This window comes from Pelodiscus sinensis, chromosome 5, assembly GCF_049634645.1.
Source record: "Pelodiscus sinensis isolate JC-2024 chromosome 5, ASM4963464v1, whole genome shotgun sequence".
NCBI classification, from domain to species: Eukaryota; Metazoa; Chordata; order Testudines; family Trionychidae; genus Pelodiscus; species Pelodiscus sinensis.
Genome location: NC_134715.1, coordinates 11,124,005 through 11,135,192, shown reverse-complemented (window position 1 = coordinate 11,135,192; position 11,188 = coordinate 11,124,005). Strand labels below are relative to the sequence as shown.

Here is an 11,188-nt window from a genome sequence, read left to right as displayed (position 1 = left end):
TTATTAGGGGGGCACTCACGTGCAGCCCTCGGGTGTCAAAAGCTTCCTGGTCCATTGCAGTGACTCCATTCCCACTGAGGGCAGCCTGTGTTTCCCTCATCCAAGCCCCTCAAGCTGGTGACACTGAGCTCAGCTTGGCCAGAGGCACCAGGGACGTGCTTGACAGGAGGGAAAGGGACGGGCAGCTTCATTCAAGGGCTGCTTCCGAAAAGGAAAATGCCATGGAAATCCCCGCTGCCGTGGCAGCAAGAGTCTGACCTAGCCGGGATGCTGTGCTCCTGTGTGTCTGTGTGTGTGCGTGTCACCCAGCCGGGTAAATCCTCTGCTGCAGAACACCGGCTGCTTCTCACTGCCTGTCTCCAGCTGCCTGCCTTCACTTCAGCAGTGTTATCCCTCTTGCAACCCCCTCAGTGGGGCCCCTTTCCTTTGCTATGGTAATAGTGACATTCAGCGGGAAAGGCTAGAAGCAAACATCAGAGAGACCAGGCACAGGGCTGGTTCTTTAGTCCATTTCTCTATTAGTGTGTTTGGTTTTTTTACCACCATCCAGGTTGCCACCTGGCAAATCTCTACAGCACTTTTACAATGCCGGACCAGGAAGATGGGAGAAGGCAACTTGGACAACACCTGGAAGAATGGCAAAGGCGTGAGGGAGAATTTCTCTGCTGAGCTCCTATTGCCAGAGGATATTTACCTGGCACCCTGACAAGATCTAAGAGAGACCCTCCTCCTCCACCCTGCTTGTATATGGCAAAGTTTCTTGCAGAGCTCCTGGGCTGCACGTTGCCGGACAAGGGCGCCTCTCCCATGTTTGAGGTAGGTGCTTGTGCGGGCAACGATGCCATTTGACCTCTTGCTCTCATCGCGTCTCTTTGCGCGGGGTCTCCAAGATGCCGCAGGTTTGAGCGTGGCTTGTGTTCTTGGTCCACCTTTGAAGGGCCGCATGGGATGGAAGGGGCAGGAGGCTGCTGTTTGCATTTTCCTTTCTGCGGAGTGGGCAACCTCCCTAGGGCAGCGTCCCTGCTGACAGATGAGCGCGTGAGCAGTCACTGAGTGGCAGGCTAGGGTCATTTCCCTCTTGCCGAGGGGGGTTTTAAAGTGAATGTCCCTCCCCCTGCTTTTCTAGTTCGCTGTGCCCCATAACAAAAGGGGACCAAACAGTTTACCTGCTTGCGCCTGGGGAGTGGCAAGTAGTTTGAAGCGACCTTTAGTTACAAGAATGAAAATCTGAACACAGAATAAGGTTCGGAATATGAAGCTTATCAATCGCAGCAGAGCTGGAACGTGGGGGAGATGCCTCTTTTGCACTCCCACGCCAGCCGAAGTTCCAGTGCTGTCTCCCACAGCTTTGTCTAGGTAAAGCCAGGGCTGTGCCGAGGGGAAGGGTGGGGGCTGGGGTACCCCCCCAGTGCTCCAGGTGCAGGGCCCAGGGCAACCTCTCCGCTGCCCCATTCCATCCTTTCCCTAAATCCCACCTCTCCTGCACCCTGCTTCCTTGCCTCCTCCCCCAAGCAACGTGGCTTGTGGGATTACGGGGGTGTGGTGGCAATAGGGTTCCCCGCCCCCACCCCACTTACCACGCAGATGGCAGGAGCCAGAAGGGCCCGGCAGCCTGCTCCATCCCACTCTGCTGCCTCTCCTGGCCTGCTGCACGTGGCTTCTCAGCGGTGACCCCCCAATTCGTCCTATGGCTCTGGGTAAGGCCTTGGCCTGCAAAGAAAGGATCCTGTCCAAAGCCTGCAGTAGTCAATACGAGTCTCTCCACTGACTTTAATAGGCCTTGGATCAGGCTCTTAATGAACAGGGCAGAAGTCATTGCAGGTGTCCCATCTGAATGTGATTAGCTGGGAGATTTTAAACTGTTTACTTATTATTGGGGGGCTGTATTTAACCTAAAGCAATCCTAGAGGTGCAGCTACATTCCATCCCAGTACAGACATTGTCCCAGGATTTTTCCCAAAAGGATCTTTTCCATTTAGTATTTTCAAGACATTAACAGCCAGCAGGGGAACAGGGCTTAGCAAATAATAATTTGTCAAACTTAACTTGGCTCATCTTAGCAAAGCAGACTTCACACAAAATACACTGAGGATCTTGCAATCGTATATGAATTTCTTCTCAGCCTTCTCCTCTCCTCCACAAACAACGCCCAAATATTTGATATGTGAATTTCAAAAGGCAGGCTGTGTTGTTACATCAATCGCACTTTCAGTCTGGCGATTGGATGACTGATGCGTCATGTAACCAACCGTCACAGTGCACATTTCAGATATGCAATCTGCAATTCCTCTTCAGGGGAGATTCAAACCTACAAGCAGCTCTTCGCAAGTATTCCTGCTAGTGGACTCAGCCACTTAAATGTTTGCAGAAAGGGAATGGGAAGAAAGAAAGTCCAGTCGATTATTTTTTTAACAAGAAGCAATGTTTACAGGAGAAAAATGTCAGCTCTTCATGCAGCCCTAGATAACTGACTGTGCTGTGTAGTATAGAGAGACATTGCCTTCCGACCGGCAGTCTTAGAACTTTGTTTGTTTTTGGAACAATGTGGGGGTTTCACTAAAGGCTGCTACCGCACCACTTAACGGTATATTTGAAAGTTGTGCTTGGGAATAGAATCTTCCCTTTCTCCTGCAGGAAATGGAATCTTTGAGTAAGGATTTCAGAATCTGGCTTGTTACACGAACAAGTATTAATTCAGTAAGTAAATGTACTCTGTGGTTTCCGCAAACAATGTAACCGCGAGGGAGACTCTTATTCACTGAACACATAGGTGGGGTTACTGTGGGCCGGATCCTGAGAAATGCTGAGCATCCTCCATAACGTGGAGCCAGAATTTTCTTCCCTGGCGCTCATTCTGCAAAGAGATCCACGTAGGTGAATGTTCACACCCACATAAAGTTCCACTAAAATCAACAGGATGTGCCCTATGGATCTCATTGCTAGATTTAGGTCCTTTGAGTGCTTAGCTCAGGGTCTGTCTGTGTCTATCAGTCCCAGCAAAGAATTGCTTTAAAATTAACAACAAATGAGTCTTTTAAAAAATGTCACAAGTGGAAATTACACTTCTCTCCTGTTGATTTCACAGTGGATACCGCAGATGCTCTGTATGTGTGGGGGAGGGCATGTAGTTATCCTAGTTCTTTGCACTTGGCACCCTTTTTCTTTCTTTTTTTTAGACTGCCCGCTGCGAGATCCCTGATCCTAAGCAACTAAGACAAACCCAACGTGGAATTTAAAAACTGTTCACTGCTGGCTTAACTTCTAACATTGAAGTCAATGGTAGAACTCAAGGAACTATTGCGGGGGGTGGGGGGAAATAACAGAACCCAAGAAGCTGCCCTGACATTACAAAGCCCTGTAAACTCTGCAGTTAGAAAGTGCCATAAACACACACTCATAGCAGATCAGCTCCCAGCTAAAATTAGCCAGCTGGAGCTAAAATTAGCCAGTTCCCCTGGAAGAATCTGCTTCCTGCAGCATGGAGATTGTAGCACCATGTAAATATCTTGAAGCATTTGGTGAGAGCTCATTTTAGAAAAGCTTTTTTATTTCATCGAGGTTTGCGTTTTGGCTTTATTTTTAAGTTAGAGACATTTGCCTAATATTGTGTGTTTAAAAATGGTAGTTTGTCTGCTTGTCATTATTTGCAACGTTTGCTTACGTTTCCCAAACCTCTTATAACCTCTTCTGTCTGGCAAACATTTATACTTTTGTTTTTTTTCCATATACCAAATGCTTCCCCTGCTCAGCTGGTTTAGCATAACAATTATGGAGCTTTAGGGATTAACACATTATTGCTTGTATAGTGAAACAGTATGCACTAAATGCTTTGCAGGACTATTTTAGCTACCTATCTCTGGGTATGTCTACACTGCCACCCTAGTTCGAACTAGGGTGGCTAATGTAGGCATTCAAAGTTGCAAATGAAGCCCGGGATTTAAATATCCACAAGGAGTAACGGTAGTTCGAATTAGAGAGCCTAATCCGAACTACCTACTCCGTGCCGCGTGTAGCCGTGGGCACGGAGTCCGCACTAAGGGGGATTTAAAAATGGCGGCGCTCGGCAAGATGCAAATGAAGCCCTGGATATTTAAATCCCGGGCTTCATTTGCAACTTCGAATGCCTACATTAGCCGCCCTAGTTCAAACTAGGGTGGCAGTGTAGACATACCCTCAGGTATCTTCTGTAGCCCACTATTACTATAGTATCTGTCTCACAATCCCTAAGATATTTAATCTTGCAACACTTGTGAAAAATAGGGAAATACTGTTGTCCTCATTGCATAGCTGGGGAGCTGAGACTCAGATTAAGTGACTTGCAGAGGTCCTAGCACCACTTGTGGCAATGGTTCTGGTAACCTATAAAAATGAGGAACCCTGTGGCTGTGGATTGCCTTCTGACCAGGGCTGGCCTCTGGAGTGTTAAGTTTCAGTGCCTTCACTTTTATCAGCCATAGTGGTGTATTTACATTTTCCAAAAGAGCTACAGTTGAAAACTGAGATTAGCTGTGTTAGTTCTGCCCCACCCAAATGAATGGTGGGGAATCTTGTGGGTGAAGGTTTCAAGAGCATCAAGTTCAGGCTTTGTGTGAGCATCTATATATAAACCATATTGATGAGCATGATCATTTCCACATGCCAAACCACAGAGCAAATTCATTTATGATACCTCTGTTTTTCTCACCTGCACTCTGCCCACCCATCCATCATCCCTGAGATATGTTCCATACTCCACATATCTGAGCATCTTCAAACATCTGACATTAAATCAGTCAGCCTGCACCAAATGACATTCGCTATCTTCCTCTGCCACCGTTATTTTTCTTTGAGACAAAGGCCAAGCAAGATTCAGTCCTGGGCCAAGTCCCATCTTTCCAGACATAAAATGTCATGACTAGAAAATGATGTGTCATATCACCATTTAGATGGAACATTTTCAGCTTTCCAATGGGGCTCAGGATATGCTTTTAGCCCTGGAAGAACCTAAGAAAATTGATTTTAAAGCAATGATGTTTTTAAGTCTAAAAAAGCTATTTTTAGTTCCCCTTTTAAAGATGGATTTCCTGGCTTCCTTAAGATGTCATCCCAGCATACAGAAAACTAAAGCACCTGGTTCTAAAGGTGAAGGGATAAAAACATATAGTTCCAAAGGAAAAAAGTAAAACATTTCTAAAATCAGCATTTCTCTTTTTGATACCAGGGACCGGCTTGCTGCCTTCCTGAAAAAATGAGGAAGAACGGCTCTTGTGCAAGAGGGGGGTTTAGCGCAAAAAGGAGCCATCTACACAGCTCCTTTTTGAGCAAAAGCTTCTTGTGCAAAAGTGGCTGCTAATTAATTATGCAAATGAAGCATGGCGATATTCCACACCACGCTTCATTTGAAGAAGCTTTTCCTCAAAAAGGCTATCGTAGCTGTGCTGACAGGAGAATGCCCCTGTCAGCATAGCCCTGTCCACATCAGAAGCAGTTGGTAGAACTGCCTCAGTGGGTGTGTCTTATGCTGGTAAAATGGCATAAGTTTGTAGTGTAGACCAGGGATCAGTAATAGTTGCCTTCATGGTTTCCTCTTCTTTAACAGGGAAGTAACAGGGAAGTAACTTCTGTCCCCGGTCTAGCTCAATGATGTGGCTCACATCAACTAGTCCCTTAATCCTAGGCAACGTCTACATTGCAGCTGTGTCTACACTGGGCCACTTATTCCAGAAAAGCAGCCGCTTTTCTGGAATAACTTGCCAGCTGTCTACACTGGCCGCTTGCTTTTCCGGAAAAGCACTGACGATCTACTGTAAAATTGTCAGTGTTTTTCCGGAAAAACTATGCTGCTCCCGTTCGGGCAAAAGTCCTTTTCTGGAAAAACTGTTCCGGAAAAGGGCCAGTGTAGACAGCACAGTAGTCTTTTCCGCAAAAAAGCCCCTATCGCAAAAATGATGATCAGGGCTTTTTTCCGGAAAACCAGGTCTACATTGGCCATGGACGCTTTTCCGGAAAAAGTGCTTTTCCGGAAAAGCATCCTGCCAATGTAGACGCGCTTTTTCCGGAAATACTTATAACGGAAAACTGTTCCGTTTTAAGCATTTCCAGAAAAGGGTGCCAGTGTAGACATAGCCAGCGTGTTTATTGTTGGCAGATGATATTTGCATATCATTATCTCATTTGCATATCCTCTTCTGATCCTTTTTGTGGAAGATGTTTTTGCGATAAAAAGCCCTGTGTAGACAGGGCCATTTGTTGGGAAAAAACCCTTTTGCCCAAGGGCCTGTAAACCTCATTTTTTGAGGAATCTCGCACATTTTTTTTCCCCAACAAATGACCCCCATCTCCACAGGGATTTTTAATCACAAAAACCTCTTTGTCAAAAAGGCTTGGAAAAGGATATGCAAATGAGAGCATGAGATATGCAAATAAGTGCTCAATTTGCATATCTTCTGCCAAAAAAACCACGCAGTGTAGACGTAGCCCTAGAGAACAAAGTGAGAACAAGGCTGTTAGAGTCTGGCCTATGGACTTAAGGATAGAAGAGACCCATTAGGCCAATTCCTCCAGACCCCTGCCAGGGCAGGACTGTCTTCTGTGGTATGCTCTTAAATCCAGAGGGCAACGATTCTACCGTTGGAACCTCCCGTGTCTTTCAAACATCTTATTACATAAATGACTCTTCTCTCACTTTTCATGCGCAAGTAGAGCCAAGAGCAGTCACTGCAATTCTATAGGGGTCAGCAGCTACGAATGCCTTCACATCTTGCACTGGGAATATGGTAGCCAGTGGCTACATTTCCAAGAGGAGGCAGTGCTGCCAGCAGTCTGGCCCCTGAGGCAGTGCAAGGAATCCTACTCCATGCTGAAAAGGGTTGTCAGATTGGGCTTTTCCCTACCCACACAGGACACTCTGAGGAAGCTGTCTGCCCACCCTCAGCCAGTGTGGGGCCACACCACCTGCTTACTATGGACTGGGGTTTTTTAGGCACTGTCAAGCAAGTAGGGGAGGAGGTTTGTTTGGGGTGCTCAGACAGTTTCATGCTTAGACATTTTTCACCATTTAACCAAACAGCTCCACCCTCCACAATAAATCCATTTTTTCCCCAGTTAGTTAGGGTTGTATTTTTCCAGCCTTGAATGATTCTTGGGGCGTACTTTTTGTATTGCTTTCAGGGCAGCATGCAACAGAATGAATCCCAGCTTGCAGGGCTTGCTTCCTAGGCTGTAAGTTCAAAGAGAAGAAGCCCTCCAACATCATGTACACGGTGGGAACTCTGCAGTCAGTGACAAATTGAATGGAATTAAAAGTAATGGTATGATTGCAAACAAGCTTTGATAGCAGCATCCCTTAGCTGCAGCAACTTGGAACTCTGCAAAAGCTTTTGCATGCCGATTAACCAATTTATATTTTTGATTACAATTATTTTCATGCCTTTCCATGCACCTTAGCTGGGGGCTGGCATAGGGCATAATGTGTGCATGGTATGACAGGGCAGGTTAAGAGGGTTGATAGAAGGGGAGAGAAGGAGGTCTTAAAAAAGGAACAGCAAAGGCCCTGGTTAATCAGGGGCAGCTGAGATAGGGCTGCTATAAAGCAATGAAGGGCCAGGTGAGCTGTTCAGGCTGCCACCCGCCCTCTTTAAAAACCTTCGCTGTGGGCTGGGGAGGGGGAGAGTGGAAAGGAACAAACAACTGATAAGGAGACTCAGAGGAGCTGAGCAGAACAACACCAGCACTGCTAAAGGCTGCAGGGTGAGGTGAGGGGCTTGGGCAGGGAGCGTTTGGAAACTCCCTTTCCCCAAGTGGCCAGAGGAGGACTGTTTACTCAGCCCCGACTGGCCAAGGGCATTGGCCCCAACACTCTGTTGTTTTGCTGAGGGACAGAAGGCCAAATGCCAAAACAAGGAGAGTGAGACTTGTACTGTGGCCCCTAAACTGTGGGGTAGTGGATAGAACAGGGGTCTGGGGCCCAGGAGTGGGACTGACCCGGCCACAATGGGTACAAAGGTTCATATGATGGACCCTTTGTTACACCCCTAAGAGGCATAGCCAGTATAGTGCGTAAGCATCATGTGGGCATGTCTCTTACCTCAGAGTCCCTGGAAAATCATGCAGGGGATCCTCAGAGAATCCTTTTTGAAACACTTGGAAGAGAGGAAAATGATCAGGAATAGTCAACATGGATTCACCAAGGGCAAGTCGTGCCTGACCAATCTGATTCTATAATGAGGTAACTGGTTCTGGATGAGAACGGATGTGGTGAAGTCAGTGGATGTGATATACCTTGACTGTAGCAAAGCTTTTGATATGATCTTCCACAATTCTTGCCAGCAAGTTAAGGGAATGTGGATTGGCTAAATGGACTGTAAGGTGGCAAGGAGTGGCCAGACCACAAGCAGAAGGCCACAGGACCTACCCTACCCCATCACAATACCACTTCAATGTCAGCTTCCATTCTGGTTGAAGAAGAGCTTTAAAATGATGCACCCTACATTAACAAACCAGAAGGCAAGTAACCCAAAGGTGTGTCGTTGTGTTTGGGGTTTTGTTTCGTTTTTTTTAAATCTGGTGATTTGTGAGAGGGCTGGTTTGATTTGGATCACTTGGGGTAGACCATGTTTTGGTGTGGAGAATCTTTACTGTGAATAGCAAGCATGCTCCTGCTGCTTTGGATAAGCCAATTGTGTAGCAACAGTTACAGCTTATTGACACTATCTTTCTTTCCTAACCTGAAGCTAAAGGTCTCTGAGGAAATCTGCCTAATTAAAACTAAGGATAACATTACAGAACTCAGAAGCCCTTAATTAACGTTGTCTCAATCATTTGAGATCTAATGAAAGGGTTATTAATCCTGGTGGGGGTGTGTGTGTGTATCCCTTGCCACTTGCATAGCAAAATATGAAAGAGAGGCATGACCCTGTTCCCACATCAGTGAGTGGCAAAATTTCATTGACTTCAATGAGAGCAATATGAGGATTTTGAAACTATAACTTTGGTTTCTGGCAATTGAGCAGTGGCATTTACTGCTTGCTTGGAAGCTGACAGGCCGGCCTAAGGTTTGTAGTGGAAAACTTAACCTTTATAAGAAGCTGTTTTTTGTTTTTTTAAAGGTGTAACTTGTTTTATATATACAGATTTCTTTGATATTTAAAGATGGGCGTAAAACACTAGCCCCACAACCTCCCCATTGTCAGCACTTCCTGCAGAGGAACTGCAGATCCCGCACAACTCCAGTGGTTAGGACACTAGCATGCGACTTATAAGAGTGAAGCAGGGAACTGAGCATAACTACAGACTTCTCATGTGACTGGGGCAAAGCCACTTAAGGTAGGTCTACACCAAGGAGTCTTTTTTTTTCCGGAAAAACGGCCACTTTTCTGAGAACTTGAGTTATAGCCACACTGCAATCTCATTCTTCCGAAAGAAAATTGAAAACAGAGGGTTTTTTCTGACATTGGTAATCTTCATTCTATGAGGAAGAAGCCTTTTTCTGAAAGAGTTCTTTCGGGGGTAAAAGCCATGTGTGGACGGGGAAGAGGGAGTTCTTTCGGAATAAGAGAAGAGAGGGTATGTCTATACTGCCACCCTAGTTTGAACTAGGGTGGCTAATGTTGGCATTTGAAGTTGCAAACGAAGCCCGGGATTTAAATATCCTGGGCTTCATTTGCATCTTGCTGGGTGCCGCCATTTTAAAATCCCCTTTAGTGCGGACTCTGTGCCCGCGGCTACACGCGGCACGGAGTAGGTAGTTCGAATTAGGTTCTCTAATTTGAACTATCGGTACACCTCGTTCCACAAGGAGTAATGGTAGTTCGAATTAGAGAGCCTAATTTGAACTTCCTACTCTGTGCCACGTGTAGCTGCGGGCACGGAGTCCGCACTAAGGGGGATTTAAAAATGGCGGCACCTGGCAAGATGCAAATGAAGCCTGGGATATTTAAATCCCGGGCTTCATTTGCAACTTCAAATGCCTACATTAGCCACCCTAGTTCAAACTAGGGTGGCAGTGTAGACGTACCCAGAGGAAAAAGCACAGGTGCCTTAGTGGCCACTCCGTCCATAGCAATCACAGCTTATATGCGAGGTTACTGAATGGATGCCATCTTTTGAAAAAGCAGATCACTTTTTCTATGCGCTTCTGCATTGTGTACGCTCTCTTTTGGAAGAAGTTTTCCAGAAGATCTTTTCTGGAAAAGCTTCTTTCAAAAGAAGCCTGCAGTCTAGACATAATCTTAGTCTCTGACTGGGATAGTTCTACTTTGCCACAGGGGTGTGTAGAAGATACAATAAAACTCCAATTGTCCGGCATCCAGTGGTCTGGCACTCCCAATAGTCTGGCACCAGCTGGAACCCGGAAGTGCTCTGGCCAGCCGGACAATTGGAGCTGCTCTGTGCTGCTTCCCCAAGTCCGCTACTGCTGCTAAAACTGACAAGTGGCGGACTTGGGGAAGCGGAGCAGAGCAGCTTGGGTACTGCCAGGTTGGTCCCACAGCGCCGCCCCTCACACCCCTGCTCGGCGCCTGGCAGCACCCCAGCTGTTCTGCTCTGCGCCGCTTCCCCAAGTCTGCCGCTGCCGTAGCTGAAACTGACAAGTGGCGGACTTGGGGAAGCGGTGGCCAGAGCAGCTGGGGTGCTGCTGAGTTGGTCCTGCAGCACTGCTCAGGTGAGGGGCGACGCTGTGGGACCAACCTGGCAGCACCCCAGCTGCTCTGCCCCACTGCTTCCCCGAGTTGCCGCTGCCACTTGCAGCCCCAGCTGGCCTGTCGCCGGTGGCTGCATAGTGCTTCCCCCACCTCCCTGCAAAACGGCGGAGGGCTCACTCCATGCTGCGCTGTTCCCTGCCGACCCCCCCCCCCCCAAACCCGTCACAGCCCTCCTGCTGGAGTACCTCCTGATACTCCAGCATATCCGATAATCCAGTACCCCCCGGGTCCCAAAGGTGCCGGATTATCGGCAGTCTACTGTACATATATTGCAGACTGAAGGGCCTGGATCCAGAGGTAGTGGTGCGAGCGAGGAATATTGAAGATTCAGTACCGATTGCTATAATGGGCTAGCACAGCCCCTCCTCCCTGAAATATTCTTGAAGTTAGAGAAAGTTCAGGTCTGTATTCAAATTTAAAGTCTGTGGCTCAGGCCCATCTCTCTACTGACAATGCCTTCTAAAAATTATCCCATTATTCCACGGCTAATATTGGCTCCAAGGGGTTGT

At 47.1% G+C, this 11,188-nt stretch overlaps 1 protein-coding gene across 1 annotated transcript in view; it reads left to right on the top strand.

Annotated features, from left to right (window-relative positions):
* Nucleotides 1–465: 465 nt before the first annotated feature.
* The window catches only part of RASGEF1B (RasGEF domain family member 1B), a 327,667-nt gene continuing 316,944 nt past the window's right edge, over nucleotides 466–11,188 (top strand). The window contains exon 1 of the mRNA XM_075929472.1: nucleotides 466–816. Coding sequence (XP_075785587.1) covers nucleotides 748–816 — 69 coding nt within the window. The 5' untranslated portion in view covers nucleotides 466–747. The remainder of the gene's footprint in view (nucleotides 817–11,188) is intronic.